At 45.7% G+C, this 20,722-nt stretch overlaps 1 protein-coding gene across 7 annotated transcripts in view; it reads right to left on the bottom strand.

Moving 5' to 3' along the window:
* Positions 1-20,722, bottom strand: part of LOC117743900 (septin-9-like) — a 54,722-nt gene that overhangs the window by 9,377 nt on the left and 24,623 nt on the right. For 5 of the 7 annotated variants that reach the window (XM_034551895.1, XM_034551977.1, XM_034552394.1 and 2 more), the window contains 4 exons: positions 6,785-6,970; positions 2,889-3,017; positions 2,660-2,741; positions 2,314-2,451 (listed from right to left, as the gene is read on the bottom strand). In XM_034551895.1, the coding sequence (XP_034407786.1) occupies positions 2,314-2,451; positions 2,660-2,741; positions 2,889-3,017; positions 6,785-6,970 (535 nt within the window). Of the gene's footprint in view, positions 1-2,313; positions 2,452-2,659; positions 2,742-2,888; positions 3,018-6,784; positions 6,971-7,600; positions 7,756-17,463; positions 17,579-20,722 lie in introns of those variants that run through there. The other 2 variants (XM_034552065.1, XM_034552149.1) reach the window with 2 other exon arrangements.

Here is a 20,722-nt window from a genome sequence, read left to right as displayed (position 1 = left end):
TTGGACTGTGGTCACATGGTTGAGGCGTCCAGAGGCTTCTGGCGCTGCGTCTGTGTAATTGGTTACAGGCATAATTTAAAACTTCAACTGGCGTTGCTCTGTGTTAAAAAAATAAGCAAAAGGAGAACTAACTTTTTGGGTTGTTTGGAGGTTTTAAGATTCGTTCCAGCACCATTTCTCTCCAAGGTTTGACCCCATTTTCGGGGTCACGGAAGAAGTGATTGCAAGCATGTGCCATATGATGCCCGTTCCAAGTCTCAGATAACATCTGACTACGCCTTTTAACAAACATCCAGCTCGATGCCAGGTCACACCAGTTGCCCCAACAGATGTCTCCTTCGTCCTGCTGCCTACAACTCTCTGGTTGGCTGCGAGGAAGACAGCACTTCCTGACAGATGTTGTTTTCTTTCTTTCTTTCAAAAAATGAGTGCGTACTGCCGTGCCTTCATGAACACGTTTCAGTGTATGGCCGGGGATGTTTATACGCCGCGTGAGTGGTGACACTTTGAATACACACGCTTAAGTGGGCAACTGTTGAGTTTCTGGTGCACAGAAATATGAAGCCGTCGTGGAGCTACTCAGCTGGCTGGTGCGCGTGGGTGTTTTTCGTGTGCTTTTAGCCGCATGTGTACAATACAACGGCCCTTTCCAGGTTCCTCCATCGACTCTAAAAGCCCCGCTGTGCTCCCTGACCCGCGGTGCACATAAGGAAGAGACCAATCATTGCCGTGAAATGGAACAAATTACAGAGTGGACTTGGAGAAGAAAAACATTTTTTTTAAAAGGAGACCCTAATCACTGACAGAGCAGCAGGGTAAATGGGGTTTTGCGTCATCTCTGCAGCTAAGTAGTGCGTCGACACAAACGCCCCATCACCTGGTTGTTTTAAAAGAGACGTGTGCTCTGCCGAGGGCGGTTCTTTTCCGCAAAAGGCCATGTCAGACTAGACCTGGCATGGATCTGTGAACCACTTGTCCCTCCTCTTCCCTCTGTTTAGTTTTCCAGATGAATAATGAAGGCACTGAATCAATAATTAAATCATGATGCCCAGCAATAAAACCACTTTAATGGGTATTGATTCACTTGATTGAGAAGGTGTTTGTAATATTGCCTAAACCACTACAATATCTTCTACTCAAGATCGGACACTTTTACGTCCTGATAATTGTTTCCCACGTCTCTCATCTATGAGAACTGGAGAGTTCAATTTCATTGTGAAACCGGACTCTTCAAGTGATATCGAGAGTCTCTGGGGAGGGAATGGGTTCCACATGTGGTCACTAAAGGGAGACATGATGAAGACAAGCTGGAGAGGGATGTGGTTGACGAGCTGCGGCCAGACAATGGGGTCAGCGAGAGATTCCCAGAAGGCCCGATTAGTCACCGCAGCTGTGGGAGAAATCTGTGGAATGAGGCGCACAGAGTGGGGGGCACAGAGTGGGGGAAGAGAGTGGGGGGCACAGAGTGGGGGGCACAGAGTGGGGGGCACAGAGTGGGGGGAACAGAGTGGGGGGCACAGAGTGGGGGGAACAGAGTGGGGGGAACAGAGTGGGGGGAACAGAGTGGGGGGCACAGAGTGGGGGGCACAGAGTGGGGGAAGAGAGTGAGGGGCACAGAGTGGGGGGCACAGAGTGGGGGGAACAGAGTGGGGGGCACAGAGTGATGAGCACAGAGTGAGGGGCACAGAGTGGGGGAAGAGAGTGGGGGGCACAGAGTGGGGGAAGAGAGTGAGGGGCACAGAGTGGGGGGCACAGAGTGGGGCGAACAGAGTGGGGCGAACAGAGTGGGGAAACCGAGTGGGGGAACAGAGTGGGGGAACAGAGTGGGGGGCACAGAGTGGGGGAAGAGAGTGAGGGGCACAGAGTGGGGGGAACAGAGTGGGGGGCACAGAGTAGGGGGCACAGAGTGAGGGGCACAGAGTGGGGGAAGAGAGTGGGGGGCACAGAGTGGGGGAAGAGAGTGAGGGGCACAGAGTGGGGCGAACAGAGTGGGGCGAACAGAGTGGGGAAACCGAGTGGGGAAACCGAGTGGGGAAACCGAGTGGGGGAACAGAGTGGGGGCACAGAGTGGGGGGCACAGAGTGGGGGAACAAAGTGGGGGCACAGAGTGGGGGGCACAGAGTGGGGCGAACAGAGTGGGGCGAACATAGTGGGGCGAACAGAGTGGGGCGCACAGAGTGGGGCGCACAGAGTGGGGCGAACATAGTGGGGCGAACAGAGTGGGGGGAACAAAGTGGGGGGAAAAAAGTGGGGCGAACAAAGTGGGGCGAACAAAGTGGGGGGCACAAGGGCCTCTGTGACGTGGGATCTTACCAGTGGCCAGTGGGCGGGATGAAGTATATGCAGCAGTGCACCCTGGAGTCCGGGATCCTCTTCTTCCTGTTGATGTGGATTTCCTCCTGCAGGTAGGCTTCATACTGGTCATTGATGAACTTCATGATGGGCTGCCAGCTGGCAAAGGAAACAGGAATGAGACGCTGACTCGGGCTCGGCCCACAGTCCTAACCTGCTTACAGTTATAGAGAGTCTGCTGAGCAAGCATTTCATATTCTATATAACATAATGAAAAGATAACACGTTGGCTTCGATAAGGGGTCAGAATGAAGGAGTAACAAATGCAGAGGTGGAAAACACTCTTAGTGAAGTAACCTCAGCTCACCAGTTTTCATTGTTGATCTGATCCCCGAAGCCCGGAGTGTCAATTACCGTCAGCTTCATTCTCACTCCTTTCTCCTCGATGTCTAAACAAAAGAAAGGCCATTTAGTTTGTATTGCTTTTGGACACGCACACACACAGAATTATATTTATTATTGTATTATTCATGACACACGTTAACAATACTATTAATATTTCGGCTGCAGGCTACTGGAGATGAACATTGGCCAACCGTGACTGATGGACTTGATCTCGATGGTCTTGGGGATCCTCTCCTCCGGATTCGGCTGCACCGACTTACGGCTCACTTTGGATTTGAACAGGGTGTTCATCAGAGTGGACTTCCCCAGGCCGCTTTGCCCTGATCAGAAAAACACACACACACAGTTAGAAACTGGGAACACATTCCTTAGTGGATTTAACCTCGGACAGTCGCAAGGACAAGAGCCTCATTCAACTCAAGAGTTTTTTCCCTCAAAAAACCCTTGAGATTGAGAATGCACTTGACATCATCTCTAATGCATGGATTGTACCGTGTGTGTGTGTGTGTGTGTGAATAGGCAGCTGCAAGTTCAGTGGAGCTGTTCTGTATAGACCACACACACACACACACACACACACACACACACACACACACACACACACACACACACACACACACACACACACACACACACACACACACACACACACACACACACACACACACACACACACACACACACACACACACACACACACACACACACACACACACACACACACACACACACACACACACACACACACACACACACACACACACACACACACACACACACACGTGAGCAAAGAGTCAAAGAGTGTAAATTCCAGAACCCTTTAAAATGAGACCACATTCATGACATGCTTTGTTTGTGCGTACGTACTACTGGAAGAAATACATAAATATATATACAATATTTGTAAGACAAGAATTGTAGCATTTTCGTTCGCCAATCAGCCCTTTTATGTACTTAGGGAGCAGGTCCTCCTCACAGAGTCTGCCATGTGTCTACAGTAGCCCAGAGGGGACAAACCAAACAGCGGCTCTAGAGGGCCTATTGTGTTTTTGGGGTAAAGTTACTCGAAGGCCACCTAAGTTCTTCTACGCGCTTGTGAAACTGCGTTAACGTTAGCCGCAGAGGGGAAACACCGTCAAACCACCGGCTGCTGTCCGACTTCCGTTGCTCCTAAAGTAGTGTTATTATGGTATGGATGGCCTCTGAGCGAATCACCAGCGTTGCCACGGCGGCCTTACATTACTGCAGTCTTGGAAAGGGATAATTCTTGCATGAAAATATATATATATACACATACACACACACACACACACACACACACATATACCTCTCAAGCCTGTTTCGTTTCCCTCCACATTTCTCCGTCGCCCTCTGTTCACAGTCCCAATGGACATCCACTGTGGCGTGTGGAGCGTTGCCAAGCTGCCAGGGCTCTCTGTGACACCCAGGGCGGTCTTTTCTGCCACCCTCTCTCTCTCTCTCTCTCTCTCTCCCCCCATTCACACATATTCTACATTCAGTCTATTGAGTAGCTTGCATTCACCCACACACACACATTTTCTCTCTCTCTCTCACACACACACACACACACACACACACACACACACACTGAGACACCTTGGCTGCCCTCTCTGCGTGGTGGAAAGCGTAAAGGTCAGCTGGCTATAGGGCGAGAATTAGGCAAATGCATCTCAGAGGAGACCACAATGGACCACGGCTGCTGTAACCTTCCACGTCCTCGCTCGACACCAGAGGGACAACTCTGTTGGCCGGCGGAAACTTTATTAGACTACAAAAGATGCCCTAGTTTATAGACGTACATCCTGTTGTCCTGACACTCTTTGTTTTTAGTTCACTTCTACAAAAAGAAAGTCAAACATCGAATAAACTGAAATGGATTGAGACATTTTTCTCAGGCACTCAAGGCAGGTCAATACTGGCCTAACAGTGAGAAATGGGACTCCGATGAGGTGTTAAGTCGACTCTCTGCCAACGCATTACCCAGAAGAACTTGATACGTCGCTGTGAATGTCAACGCTGCGGCCTGCAAACAAAAATCCCTTCACGGCTGTTTGAACTCATCACGGTTCTTTTCTATTGTGGACTTGTAATGTCTCCTACTCCGGGATGCGAGGGAGTCCTTACACAACACAGTGTTATATGATCTCACGACACAAGTTTCATTCATCCTCGAGGTGTCGGAATTCGGTGTTCTGTAGAAATGTGCAGCACGATAAAGTGCGTGTCTTAGATAGAACAGTCCAGGAAAACTCTCACGCTTTCACTTCAGTGCTCAACATCTAGACGTCAACACGCCTCTTTTAATGAAAAGCATCAGTCCTCCTGGAGTTGTGCCAATCTGCCGTCTGGCTGTGTGCACAAAACTCCTGAAATCAGACTGACTGCAATCTATAACTACCAGCATCCCAATATGATCCAAACATAAACGCCAAAGGCTTATAACTCGTAGCTGATGCTTTTCAACATATATTCTTGTCGGGTGGTCTGTATCTCAGTGTGTGATAGCACTCTGACACTCCTTTCTCCTGCCCGCGTGCCATAGAAACTGCATGGATATAAGAAGTCATGCGACGTCACCCTTTGGTTTGTTCGAAGCCTTGAGTTTGACATTTTGGACGTCACCATCTTGGTTTTTGGCCATCTTTTGCAGTGACACAAGAGGGCAGAGTCGGGTCCTTTTCTCATAGACTTCTATACAATGAGACTTCTTTTTGCAACCAGAAGAATGGCCATTAGAAAGAATGCACGTTTAAGGCCCTTCTGCATTGGCTTCACTTTTCAGACCCAGAGCCTGCTGCACGCACACAGGTGCATTCATGGATAATTGTGTGAGCACGGACTCAATGGTGGGATCTACAATAACTGGTGGCGCGTCTCTGCTTTCTAAGGAACTGTGAGCTCATTGACACACAAATAAAAAGAGCTAATTCAGGAAGGCACTATGACTCTTAACTGTGTAGATGCAGTAAAACCGCACACGTGTTTTTTAAATTTATTTTCTCTTCTTTTTACTTCAGAGAACAGGGAAGGAGAAGCTTCATGAGGATTGTAATGCAGAAAAAGAATTGAACGGTGTTTTCCTTGTCAGAGAATCTGCATACGAAGCATGCTGTGCATGACATCCTGGTTTATGTGCTCTGTTCTGCATGTTGCGTCGCTGCTGCAGACGTTGAAAATATTGCAGATGGTTACCTTCTTTTCTTGTCGCTGAACTCGGTACCGAGTCAATAACTGTTGCAAACATTTGGAAGCAATTACAGCCTCAAGTCTTCACGGATACATCGAACACGAATCATGCTCAAGGTCGGGCTGGATGGGAGCAGTTACGCTAATCTTATCTAAGTCATATAAGTCAAAATATCTTTTATATGCAATTATTTAGCAATATCAGCCAAGTTGAATACTTACTCATTACAACTAAAGCATTACTGCGTGATTTGATTGTAAGTAAACTGCAAATTAGCTGCACATGAACGTGATTTGAGTGAGACAAGGTCAGGGTTAGCAACACAAAATGACACGTTGAGGGGATTGAACACCTTCTGAGACTCTGAGAGACTCGACAATGAGATTTTCTGTTTCCAAATTGGAACATGAGAGCAAATATCTTGCCCATATGGCTATTGTTCGGAGTGTTTTTTTGTGTGTTTGTTTTGAGTGTTCCTCAAGTTGCAGGTGATCGATGACACTGACTTTTTGTTATAAAGTAGAGATTAAATCAATGTTTCTAACCCTGTAAGATCACATTCCCACTATTTACCAATATATGCAACAATCTTTTGAAAAAAAATGGATGTATTAGTATTATATCAAAATCCAATCATCTTTTCTTCCTGTAAAACAAAATATGACGAGGGCTTACATAAATTAGAACCAACCAATAATAATCATGACCGTCCATCCATCCATCAATCTGCAACTTCGAGCATCAAGGGAGGTGTGTGTGTGTGTGTGTGTGTGTGTGTGTCTGTCTGTGTGTATCTGTGTGTATCTGTGTGTGTGTGTCTGTGTGTATCTGTGTGTGTCTGTGTGTCTCTGTGTGTGCGTGTGTGTGTGTCAGACTCACCCACAACCATGACGTTGAGCTCGAAGCCCTGCTTCATGGCCTTCCTCCTCATCTGCTCCAGGATGGCGTCGATGCCCACGTAGCTGAAATCGCTGCCATGGGTCTTCTCCCCCTTGCCCTGTGGGTTGGGGTGGTGGGGCTTGGTGGACTCCGACATGTTGCTGTGGCTCAGACTGACCTCTGACCCTGAGGGATGCAGGTGAATAGAAGAAAGAAAAAATATATTAATTTATATCTTTGCAAAGATTGACATGGTATCTAGACAAAATGCATTCATGACGTGTGCTTTTTAAGCAGCGAAGTGCACAATTAGTGATACAAAGTGACTGAAAAAAAGCAACCGCATAACAAAGTGTGGTGCGAGGATACTGATCTGAGCAGTTCATTTCCTGTGTGAAACAGGATACACCAGGCTTCACATTCATGAGAGAAGAAAAGTGAAAAGTTGTTAATCTGTCAATTACAGCTGTCCTGCCAAAAACCCAACATGTGCCATCGGGGAGACATGTGCAGATGTGCATGCACACATAAAACAACAAGATAAACTTTCCCATAACGCCCAAACTAAGAATCCTTTCCCCAGTGGTCCAGTGCAAACAGCCAACCGTAAAACTCACCAGTAAATCACATGGGAACGGACACACATCTGCTCCCTAATGGTGCATACATTTTTAGATTAGCAACTGCCTCGTGCTAGTAGCACAGCCGTCTTCTTTTTGTAATACATGATGTAGAAGTTGTGACCAAAGTGAAACAGAACATCTGTAAATTAGAAGTGGAGCTCTTAAAAGACCTAGGAAGGCAAAATGAACAGACCTTTTTGGGAGAAAGTGCTGCCAACTAACAAATCGCGGCTGATGCCTCACGTTAAGGAGATTATTGTGTAGAAGACGAAGGCTGTGTGTGTGCCGAGGCACCGCTGCAACACAACTCCACCAAATGTGCGAGTATGTGCTTGCAGCGGCGCACTCCCCTCAATGTAGGAGGCGACAACACTTCCTGTGCTGCGTTTCAGAAACTTGTGGTGTCCTCCGTGTGAGGTTTGCGCACACACACACACACACACACACACACACACACACACACACACACACACACACACACACACACACACACACACACACACACACACACACACACACACACACACACACACACACACACACACACACACACACACACACACACACACACACACACACACACACACACACACGATGGATTCAGGCTCCGTTTTTGGTCGATTACGTCTTCTCATATATCAGTGAGAGTTCAAGGCACCAGCATTTTTTGCCGAAGAACACAGAAGCCTTTGTGCTTTTGATTTGTCTGACACGACGCAGAGACGGCCGGCCTGTAATATGTTTTTGCAACACTGGCGATAATAATTTGAATGCAGGACAGAAGACAATGGAACATATTTGCCTTCCTGGGCAGATAAGACGGGCAGTGCGAGATTGAGGTGGAGAGGAATGCGATCTCGGTAAGAGTAGACCGTTTCCAGCTTTTACCGCAGCTATGAAGCACAGACTCTCCAAAAAAAAAAGAGAAGGCCCTCTTTGGCACTCTGTGACTTTGTCCTGAGAGGTTTCGCTAATAATCACTGTGATAACACATTTACACCATGAGGGAGGATGATGATCTCAAAAGATTCATTTCAACCACCTCTTTGTGAAACGATGTGAATGGGTGCACACTGATCACAGCTTCAGACGTCACACGTGTTGGAGCACAATCTCACATTAGAGGTGCTAAATACTCACTCTCACCGGCTCTCAACATGGCGGCCGGTGGCTCACAGCTAACGATGCTAACAGCTGCTAAACAGGACTGGGCGATGATTCAGTATGATCGTTTATCGTCTTTTAATGGAATCATAACTTGATGAAAACATATAGAGATATCGCGATGCACAATATCGTCTTCTGCAGTGACGAAAATCTGATTATTTTTCACTAAAGTGTTAATTAAATGAAGAAGAAAAAAAGTAAACTAAAAACGATTTAGTTCACACAAGTATACAAGACCCGGCGGTCATTTCATATAAACTATTTATTTCTGGAATTACCAGAAAACATGCTATATTGTGTATATATATATATATATATATATATATATATATATATATATATATATATATATATATATTGCACCTTTCAAGAAAAACCAAGTCATGGGAGTATTGATGAGTCAGCTGAAACTCTCTGAACTCAATGCTCTTTTCTTCTTCTCCAAGCTACAATTTTGGTCCATGAGGGAACCACACCTCCAACAGAAGAACTGTGGTGTGATGCCACATGTAGCTTGGCTAAAACTCAACAAATCCTTTCCAAAAATCTTGGAGAAATAAGAACCCTGACCTCCCCACCCCCCATCATTAAAAGAAAAAACAATGATATGGTTCAATCCCTGCTGTAACCTGAACCTCCTGTTAATGCCTCGTCACGGTGGACTAAAGATAATCTGTGCTGCGTCGCCATCCTCTCAAGAAACCCTGAAACAGAAACGCAGTGTCTCGGAAAGCGATACAATAATCTCCAGGTATTTGGATCAATTCATCTCTCGCCCGTCAGATGTTTGCAAAGTGTTGGCATAGTGTCTTTTGGCCAACCCTGCGATGAACTCTTATTACATTGAGCTCCGACTGCATCAGTAGCCGCTTGAACGACAGACTGCAGATTAGCTCTAATGACATACTTTCAGGTCTGCAGCCAAAAACGCCTCCCGGGCCCCGTGACTCTGCCAGCCCCGGGCCATCTGCCGGCTCACAGGGCCGCTCTCCAAGAGTAGACGAGCAGTCACACTTGTAGCAGCAGCAACCGCACAGGCGTAGTAACAAGAACCTCCGACACGCATGCAACAGAAAACAGAGGAACAAGACGGCCGTGCGAGTCAGACATGTCACCCAGCCTGACAACCACCGTGTTGCTTTAACATCCACGTCTCTTTTCTCGTGTCGTCCAGTTGAGCCTTTTTACTTGCATCAGCACTACTTCCCAATGGTTTCATTCTCAGGGCTAAAGGGTGGGCGGGGCCGTTGGCAACTGCAATCGTTATTTATGCCCCTTGTGTATCAGAGTGACAGTTTTGCCATTTGCATCCACAACAAAGTGCCTCTTCATGAGTCAGATCTGCGTTCGAGCGTTATGATGTTCCACAAAGACGGCGCCGACAACCTTTGCCGCCGCGGCAAACTACATTTCTGGATGAGTAACCTCATTACAGGCGTACAGTATGACTCAGATCAGTGACCTCGAAACATTGGATCCCAACTGTTCTCAAACCAGATGGACCTCAAAATAGGACAAGACACGTGAGACTTCACTGGAATCAACTCCCTTTGAGACGGTGAGTCGGTGGGGTGCGCAGTTCATTCATATGAATGATGTGGGAATCGGACCTGCGCTGAGGACTAAACAGGTGCATCGGTAAACTTCAACAGACCCCTCACACAGAAAACACATTTGACCCAAAGGGAAAATAACTATTAAACTACAGACAGACGTGGAGATCGCTTTCTTTTGCCTCGTGACATGCAAAAGCGGTATTTTAGGATTAGAGAGCTTTGGTTAATGAATGGAGACAAGTTCAGGTTTATCCTTTGCATGAATGGATAGATCCCATCAAAGAGAGCGCTGGAGCCGTTTATCTTCAAATGGGGGCACTTATAGTGGAATGGGGGCTGTTCCAAGTTTCATCATCTCCATTTGTATATTCATCCCCACATTTTGGAGGATGACACGGTGCTCTTTAATGGTGGTCTAAAGACAAGATCATTGGTGTTCGTCTTGTTGGGGAAAAGTGATTCCACGCAAACGGGAACTATAAAAATGTGTTTCTGTCGGGTGTTTTTTCTGCATTATGAGTTTCCTGCCTGTCACTGAGGACTTCACAGCAGGCCAAACCACAGCATTTACATCCGCATCAGTCTGACTCACAGAATGTATACACTCTGCTTATAAGCCCGTCTTTGCCCATTTCAGAGTGAATAATCTTCCCTAGCGCTAGCTACCCCTTGCAAGGGCATCTAAGGCTTAGCGAGACTATTGTGATTGGTTTAAAGAAATTCAAACAACCAAGAGCGGGTTTTTTACCCATCGTCCAGAATTTTGTTTACGACAGACCTTTTTCTAGCGCTATAAAAGAGTGGATATAGATCTGGCTATGCAAGACAACTTCCACATTAAAACATGTGTTGCTATAAAAAAGGCACAGTGTGTAGGATCTGGCGCCATCTAACGGTGAGGTTGCGGATTGCAACCAAGTAAAATGTCTCCCGTGTCCCAAGGACAGCGATACTGTGGCTGACGCAGAAAACGTACCTCGAGCCAGTGAAATCCAGAAAACTTGCACTTCAAACTTGGATGGAGTTTGATTTAATAGAAAAATGCTCCAAAGCTGCATTAAGCTAATTTTAGGATCCAGTACTTTTGGATCAAAACCCACACTGGGGACTAAAAGTCCAATATCTCGCGGTCAGGTGCTTTAATTTCCTTCATACTGTGCTTTAAAATCCTGTGACAACAAAACTCTTAGATCCAATTATTGTAGGCAGGACAAAAGTGATAACTTTTACAGTCTTAAAGTCAGAGAGTGCTCAACAGATTCCTTGGAAAGAATTACAGCAGGACATTGTTTTATTATTTGTTTTAGCCTGAACGCCTGCATAGCCGAGTTGAGACCAGAAAACACAAACCTGCTCTCAGGCAGCATTCTTGTCCGGCCTCGGTCTTCACAGAAAAGTAATACATCATGTTAATATTTCTGGAAGTATGCAACATGTAAATATTCAGCTGCCAGATATCAATAACCACCGAGCTGAAGCATCAAACGCACTTCCTCTAAACGGACCTGTAATGTAATCCCCCTGGAAAACCAACACGCAGCGCTGCCCTCCGATCAGATACCGTTTTGCATTTTGCTGGAACAGAGAATCCCCTTCCCACTCGGGACAGATCTCAAGCCTTTCATTAAAATGCCATCAGGGCCATCACATCCAATTCTACATTTAATATTCATAGAGTGAAACTTAAATGCTCTGATGCCCGAAACAAAGCTTTCATTGTCTTCTTCAGTGGCCTCTTAAAAAAACAAAGAAATTCACTTTCCTTTCGATTCCAAGCACCACTTCACCACTTTTAAGGCCGGCTCTAGACTATATGAGAAAGTAGTTCTGTGCATGTTATTGTTCTGACAATATCAGTATGGTAAAAACCCTGCAGAAAGGTAACCAAAAGAGACCAAAAGTTAACTGATTCATGGCGTTCACAACATGTAATTAGTGCAGTTGAATAAAAACTGTTTAAATGAGTGTGGTTGATGACCGACGCTCCGCATACTACTTTATTAGATTCTGTATTTAAGCAGATTTTGATGATGTTTCGCTCCACCGCTATGATAAAACGTTTGGACAATCTCGCTGCCGCCATGCAGGATAAGAAATCCACGTTTCATGTGTTCTCTGAAGCTGGAACATGGGATTGATCTTTGATGCATTGTCATTCAGAATGCAAAACCAGGAACCAAACTTAGATTATTTCTAATCTTTCTAATCTATAAAGGAAATCTACCAAACTTCACATTATGTCCAAGTCTGAAGGCATGACAACCCAAGCAAAAACATTGTTTTTCATGCACTCATCCATTTTAAGATTTCTGACTATTGATTTCATAACATGACTTCAGACTAGTGGAAAGAAGAAAACATCCAAAGTGCATGTCTCCTACAAGCAAATGTGTAATATTGTGTTGTGGTGGAAATCTCCACTTCATACGTTTCCAGTTGTACGCATATCTATATCCTGAAGGTTTCTACCGAGGCATTTGTTCATACATCATTCATAGTGTATCAATCATTATAGAACATTATATTTCTAAAAACACGTTTCTTTTTTTCAGATTTATGGAGTGATATCCAAAAATGTCCTTACAAAAAACTGACCATGATAACAAAATGAAGTAAGAATTTTCAACCTGGCTTCATCCAATGTTTAGATATCCGTTCTGGAAATGTATGAAAATGTCCACATATTTAATAAGTTATTGCCCCATTTCAACATAAAGATTCAGCAATCTTAACAAAAAAATAATTGTCTTAATGAGAGTAATCAACTGGGGAAGTTTCATGGTGATATCTATTATTTAAAATGTGTACCATTTGTGGGTCATGAGCTTTGTCGGACACCCAAATCCACATATTTTGTATTGTTGTTGATATATTGTATAAGCACATTTCCCTTGCGAGGTACAGGGTATTGGTCCCGCCCCCCAACCCCCCTGCCTTCAGTCTGTCCTAAGCATATGTTCAAAAGCTGTCCGGTCACTCCTCAGGGGGCTGCGCTTCGGGAGAAGACGAGATCATGTCCGTTCTTCTCACACACCGTTACTTACAGCTCCTAAACACGTCTGCTATTTGAAAGCTCTGTTATTTAAAAAAAAAACATGTGTTTCTGTGTGTCCATGAGAGTATATTTCCCCTTCTCTTCTCTTTCCCTCTCTCTTTTAGAACTGGAGATGACATTTCCACTGGTCCTTTGGTGGCTCACTCTAAAGATTAGGAGCTTGTTAAGTTTTATGCCTGCTGATATCCAGCTGAGCTGGATGGAAGGCCCAGAAAGAAGATAAATGCACCGGAGTTGACTGACAGGAATACATCACAGGAATACTGAATTAACATATGCCCAATTTAATACCATCTACAAAAAATGCATGGAGCATTTCTAGCTGTAATCTTTCGAGAAAAAGGTTCAGATGGCAAAAGCAATAAAGAGCTCTATTCAAAAGAGCAATGTCAGCAAATTTAACATTTTGATATAAAGGCTAGCAGATTAGAGTTGCAAAAAAAGCCCCAATACTGAAGCTGTACTTGGGGACGCACTAGGGCTGGATATCACTTAATACGTTTATGGTATCGTCTGAAATAACCCAGTACCAAGAATAATAGAAACTTCTACAGTAGTACAACAATACCTGCATTTGATCATTTTCTACCCAGATCTAGAAAGAATATATATATTTGTATGGTTTTGGTCATAGCAACTCAAGGCAAGCATTCTTTCGATTTAATGCAACGTATTGGCCCACTACCGCGCCAGTTACAACCCACACAGCTCCAGGGTACTGGTAATGGTACTAGTATTGTCTTTTAAAAAAAATGTTTTTAACCACCCAGCTCTTGAAAACAGCTTCATAGACAACAACTTTGAATCAACCATGACTGCAAACTTTCGGGGGGCCCATATTGGGTTCGACGGCAAACAGCAGCTACCGTATAGCGAGACGTGGCAATCGCCCTTTGGTACTCATGGCTACGGAGAAACACAAGACACGACTCATCTGGGGCCAAATCCGGTGATCGATCAGGTGCGTGAGTCAAAGAAGAGTGAAAGTATTCATGTCGGGGACGACAGTCAAAACAATGACAGCAGAGGCCAAACATAGGAACCTTAAACACATGAAAGTATATTGTGGCAGCGCTTACAAATGAGATGTACTGGCTGAAAAGTTCCTTTGCCCTCTCCACGAGTGTTCATATTATTTTGTTTACTGCTTTAATGAACCGATATTGGGTGCGTTTCAAAAATCCCCAAAAGGCTAAATTTGCCAGTGGTTGCCTAGTGTGGAGACTTCAATGTCAAGTGTATGCACATTGTTTAAAAAAAAAAAAGGTGCAGAGGCCACTCGCTTAATGCAGCACTGCGTTCTGTTAGAGCGAGATAACGCGGCGGGTTTATAGTCGCTATAGTGACAAGAGTGAGGTCGACAGAAGGGAGCTGGGAGTATGCCGTTCACACAAATCCCCCATCGGTAATTTGAGGGCCGCTGCGGTTTAAAAAAAACAAACTCCACGGTAACAACTCCCAGACGTGTAAGACGATGAGGTTCGGCGAGGCCGATGACGGCTGCGGCCGACACAAACGAACGTCGGCACTTCAAGAAAATAGGTCTGAAGAATGCTGACGGCACCCACATCATCTTTCAGCCTTGTCACTCTGAGAATGCGACCCCTGACCTCCACGCGGAGCGAAGCAGATGGTGCTTGCTCGGTGTTGAAATGCAGCTCTCTGCGCGGAAACTTCTGGTGGTGTCGATGACAACCGGTCCCATTGAGCCTCCAAACAAGACTGAAAGAGTGAGAAGAGAGGGGGGGGGGGGGGGGGAGAGACAGAGAGAGAGAGAGAGAGAGAGCTGTGGAGGTAGGGGTCATTGAGGTAAAGGGAATGACCAGGGAGAGATGAGGCAAGAACAAATGCTTCAAAAACAGTGATGAGCTAAATAAAAACACCACAAGGGAGCAGGGTTTGGATCGATAGCTGAAAGCAGAGACTGAGAACGCAAAGCCCGACACGGCAGGAGCGCTGATCGAGGTGCCGAGTCCAACTGCTGTCCAAACCTACTGTCCAGGACAGCTCTCGGGACTGTCGGCTAACTGACCACACGCATAACATTTCTGAGAAACGAGGATGGGAGAGTCCAGCCGCTGACCCAACCAGCTGCAGTAGAGGATCTGGTCCAGGGTACCAAGTCAAACCCTTGGTGCAGCAAATCACACAACCACCAAGTATGAACAGTGGGGGCCGGCTGGTTGGAATATTACAGTGGTGGAGGTTGCACAATGAAAAGAAATGGGAAGTGTCGCACTGTTCAGAGCCGACTTCTGTCCCTGAATACATCGCTAATTAGGTCTCTTTGTCAGATTAAAGTAAATAACCGTGTGTGTGCAAGCCAGAGCCACCAATTTCTGGAAATTCACATCACCATCCCAGAATCATAAGACCCTATAACGGACCACCCATAATGCCTTGCTTGAGGCACGATGCTGCCACAGCACGGCAGTGGTAGACAGCGCAGACTGGCATTTATCTCCCCCACAACCTGTCACCTCTGACAGGATGTGACACGTCCGACTTCCTCCCCCCTGTGACATACATGTAGAACAGAAAACACGCTCCTACTGGGGGCGGCGAGAGTGATGCACAGTACCAGAGGTGTCTGACCGACTTTTGTATTCAGACTAAAAAGTCTAGTCATTTTCTACTTCATTGTGCTGATGAGGCAAACCAGCACGAGTAACAATACACGCCAACTTCAACCACATTCTTCACTCGCCGATGGAACAGGAAGAGAAGACAGGGCCACATGAGATCACATACATATGGATACAATGAGAGGAGGAAGAGGAAGACGGACTGTGTGGGGGCCGATATTTTCAGACACACAGTCCGAATGTTTACTGTCAAACATGTTCACGCCTCAGCTTCACTCAACGCAGCTGCCTTCAGGGCAAATAGTTTTTTTTTGTGGGGGAAACATGGGACAAAAATGTACTGAGCAACAAGTTCAATCCATACAGATTTCCCTTGTGAAGAGTCGAGTGGAAAACACAAAAATCTCTTTTCGGCAAACAAGATTTCATGAAAATGACATCAAGACTGATAGGATGTTAAGTATTAAATGACAGCTCGAAGGAAACAAAAAAAAGTGTGAATATATTTCACACCACTGGTCCCAAACAATCCTAATGAAGTGTTTATCTCGCGGTGATTGAATTAGTCATAATCAACGAGCTAATCTGATTAGCAACACGCAAACAATGGCCGAGTGGTTTTAACTGGCGCCTATTGTGAACCATACTGCAATTATGCTTTATGTAAATCTGATACGAGGCAGCATAAGGGAATTATTCTGGTGTCAAATGTATTGTGTGCCAGGGTGACTGCTGCCGGGGAAATAAATCCCAAATGTAATTCCTCAATTAATGAATGCTCTGCTGGACGCTGCCACATGTGTTTTGGAGATGCGAAGTGGCTGGTGTGTGCAAAGCGAGTACGTCGACAACATCTCTGATAATGTTACTTGAGCCAAGACTTCCCGAGGTTTTCTGACTGCAGCATCCAACAAAGCAACTATTCAGCCACCGTACTGCAAGCTGGGTAAGAGATGACCATGTAATGAAACCACGGAAGATTAAAGCTAACTAACTGACAGCGACCTCATTTCCTTCCCAGCAGAAGCAACTGACAAAGAGTTCAGAGCATGAGAGCGGTTCCTACTACTCCCCTGGGGGAGCGCAAGACTCAAACTGAAAACACGACTCCTAAACTCTCCTTGAACTTGGCATCAAACTCCCGTGCAGAGAGGCGGCCATGGGGGGGGGGGCTTGTCAGAACTAAGATCAGTTCAAAACAGCTTGGCTCCGTCAGTAACTGGCTAATCCACACTGCAAAGTGAGGCTGGAAAACTCTTGTCTGAAGGAGAAAACATGGCCAGAGAGACCTGAGGACTTAAGAGTGATGGCGGGCTCCCCTGATTGGTCAACACTCGGTCCCATTATAGGCAGATTGATTGTCCATGCATGCTCCAGAGCTGAAGACACAATGGGGAGGGGAGGGGAAGTGAGAAAGAAAGGGGGGGGGGGAAAGAGGAGGAGTGTGCTTAAGCCCCCAAACACACACACGCACAAACTCTTCCCAACAAAGAAAAGAAATGGCAAAGTGCACTGAATTTAAGGTTTTCTACAGATCTCCCGACCCCTCGGCCTCTAAAACCTAACTGACTTTGACACTAACCTTCTGCTTCTCTACATTCCCCCCTTCCCCCTTCTCCCTTTTATCTCCTCCTGGTCAAAATCATTTGCAAGACAGAAAAGCACACAGCAAACATGAAAACCAACAACTCACCCAACCCTTTTCCTCTCCTTCTCTTCTCTCTCTTCCTCTCCTGCACTCCCTTCCTCTCTCAATCACAGCTCCAGCTGGTGAGGCTGCCTAGCTGCTGCTGCTGCTGCTGCTGCTTGCCCCCACGCCCCCTCCTGGCCACGCCCCTCCCCCCCCACATACACACCGCTCAGTCACGTGACCGCCAACCCAAGAGGCTGGGGAGCCACACCCCTCATTGAGGGAAAGTGAATGCAGAACATTGTGGACACAGCAGACCACGTGCGATTAAGTAAACCCACTGGAGATGCATGCTGTGTGTTTGTGTGTGCAGTTTAATCAAAATGAAAGACAGCGGGAGAGTGTGTGTGTGTCACAATACAGGAACATTTATTTTCATTATTTTCTCAGTGTGTGTGTGTTTGCACAAGACAAGAGGTAACATCCTTCTCACTTCCCAGTCCTTGTGTGTGTCCTCTCCCTCCCACCGCTTTGTTTCACAGAGGAGAGTATTTGATCCTCCAGGGCTCTCTCTCTCTCTCTCTCTCTCTCTCTCTCTCTCTCTCTCTCTCTCTCTCTCTCTCTCTCTCTCTCTCTGACAAACACACACAGAAGTCTCCAACCATCAAAACTGTGTTGTCATGACTAAAACAAAGAAAACGAGAATAACCTCTAAAAATGTATAATTTGATTTTTTGGGGGAAATACGCTTATTCCTTCCTTCTTGCTTGGAGTTCGATCAGAAGAGTGATGCCACCCTCTTTGTGCTAGACATGAAGCTATAGCCAGCAGGGGACTAACTTAGCTTAGCTTAGCATGAAGACTGGAGGGTAAATTGATGGCCTATTCACAACAACTTGAGCGAATGGAGCGTCACAGAGAAACATTGGCCGCCAAACAGATTAAAGTTGTTCCAAAATCCCAAATGTCTCGCTCTGGTGTGCTTCCTGTGTCCCAGTTCAGCCACAGCAGAGAGAGTCATAGTTGTCACCGCCTGTAACTAATGCAGTCGACATGTTTTGTTGTCTAAGAATAGTTTCACGATTCAACAAAGATTCTGGTTATAAAACGAATCTCGGCTGACTGGAAGGAGAGAGTGCTTCATTTGTGCTTTTGTTGAGGAACTTTGTTTCCCATCGGACATTTTTACCCAGCATTCAGCAGAATGTCTTCCTTCCTGTCAAAGCTGAAGCTGAATCTCACATTTTTTTCACACGCTTTGTTGCGAATGTAAATGTACGGACGTATGAATGCAATCGTTAGCGTCAGGTAATCAGTGCTGCACCCTATTGAAACACATTCAATGTTGTTCCCAGTTTTCATTTGCTTGATTTAACACGGAACAATTGACTCTTTGAATAATTTTCCATATCCAGATTGATAAACTGAGCTCATTACGCAGTTACTATATTCTGGTCTGCGAGACATTCATTTTTCATCCACAGCCTCGTGGCTTCATAATGGTGGGCCTTGGTTCACTATCCATCACTGCTCCAGCGTGTCAATATTTTAGCAGCTCGTAGGTTTATCGATAGACTGCCTGCAGAATTGCAATAAAGTCGAGCGGTGGATTTTCTCTCAGCAAATTATAATTTTCTGTCTTAAGATCAGGACATTAAGTCTGCCGTCTCCAATGTGGACACGGGGTAAAATGTAAATGTTTTACTCTCCTGCAGGCTTGAGGAGCAGCCTTTTGGGCGTTCTGAGTGAAATTAAACTGTCATAAATCAGACACTTTCTCTTTTGAGCAAAGTCGACATTTTCCATATAGCTCTCACTAAACAATAAACAATGTTGTCAGTGACACTCTTGACCTCCCAGGGACTGAAGTTACCATTTCCTCCCGTGGGAACCAAGGATTAAAAGAGAGGTCTGCTGTGTGTTTTTTTATTAGTCTTCCTGAGAGCCTAAAAAGCAGCTTTGAGCAAAAGATTTATGGGAAATTGCTTCAAACAGAATCCAATCGTGGTGATTTAAAGGCATTCGTTTTACATCGTCATAAGAGAACAGGCACTTCCTCACTGACTACTTTCAGAAAACCAGTGAAATAGCCCATCAAAATGTCCCCCTACATTTTAATCACTAAAGGTCGATTGAGTTACATTTTCTCGTTGTGAAGTCATTAGCTTACTTCGCAAAACCAAAAGCAAGAGATTCAAGCTGTACTTGTTTTTTCTTCTTTTGAAACACAGAGGCCATTTGGCCTCAAAACATATATCATGTGGGCTCGGGGGGGGAAATGAAGACAGAAAATGTGACTGGCGAGCTCCGTCGGGGAGCTCCGTGATTGGCCCTGATGTCGGGGCCGATTGCTGCGAGGCCACCAAATCAGGGCAGAGCACATGTGGAGCCGATTAAGAGCCTCTGTGACTCAGCTGACCGAGGGACTCGGTGACACATCCTCAGTGTAGAAGAAGGAAGGGAGGAGGTGGGGGGATGGGGTGAGAAGAGTCGGGAGCAAGAGAGACAAGGCAAAGAGGAAGAACATCTGGCTCGGCCTGGGTGTTTACAGGGAAGATAGCTGGGTCGGCTGGAGACTTCCTGTTGTTTTTTAGTTTTTTGCAGCGGTTGCTCTGCTCCCCTGTTGTGCAAATAGAGACAGCATGTGTGTGATGAGTGAGGAGGTTTATCTCAGCACCCTAAAGTGGCCTCCTGGATCCCTCCCCCCCCTTCCTTCTGACTGAAACATCAACAGTACAAATGTTTGAATCTACTGTATGTGGGAAGGTAGGTAACAGGCCGTCTCGCATTAAGACCCAGGCAAAGGGGCAGAGTCTATAAGCTCACCTGGGCCTTTCCTCTTGAACTGAGACCCACTGAGGCCAGCTAGCCTTTAGTTTGGTGACTGATGTGATTCTTCATGTTTGCGGAGGGACTAACACTTGGAGTGATTTCTGAGCAAAGATCAGCCAAGAAACAAGATTCCCGTCACCTAAATGTCTTGAACTGGGGGAGGGGACTGTGTTCCAGTCAAGCAAGTTGTTAAACAAAGACACGAGAGGAGCCAACCACTGTTTTCCCCAAACCTAGACTGCAGTGACCCTTTTTTTTTTTTTTTTAATGGGACGATTTCTGTTGTATTTCTCTTGTGGGCCTTTGTCTTCGACTGAAGAGGGGACCGAGTCGGAGAGTAGCCTTCTTGCATGTGTTTTTTATTGGGTGGTTTGAGTCACTGTAGCTTGCTGTGAGGAATTCAATTGGATTTGATTTGATTTGTGTGCAGTGGTGGTTTATTCATAATTGGCCTAACTTTTTTGTGAAAATGTCTTCTTTTTATACATAA

Source organism: Cyclopterus lumpus, chromosome 1, assembly GCF_009769545.1.
Source record: "Cyclopterus lumpus isolate fCycLum1 chromosome 1, fCycLum1.pri, whole genome shotgun sequence".
NCBI classification, from domain to species: domain Eukaryota; kingdom Metazoa; phylum Chordata; class Actinopteri; order Perciformes; family Cyclopteridae; genus Cyclopterus; species Cyclopterus lumpus.
Note: the sequence above shows the minus strand (reverse complement) of the source record. Positions and strands in the feature narration are given on the sequence as shown.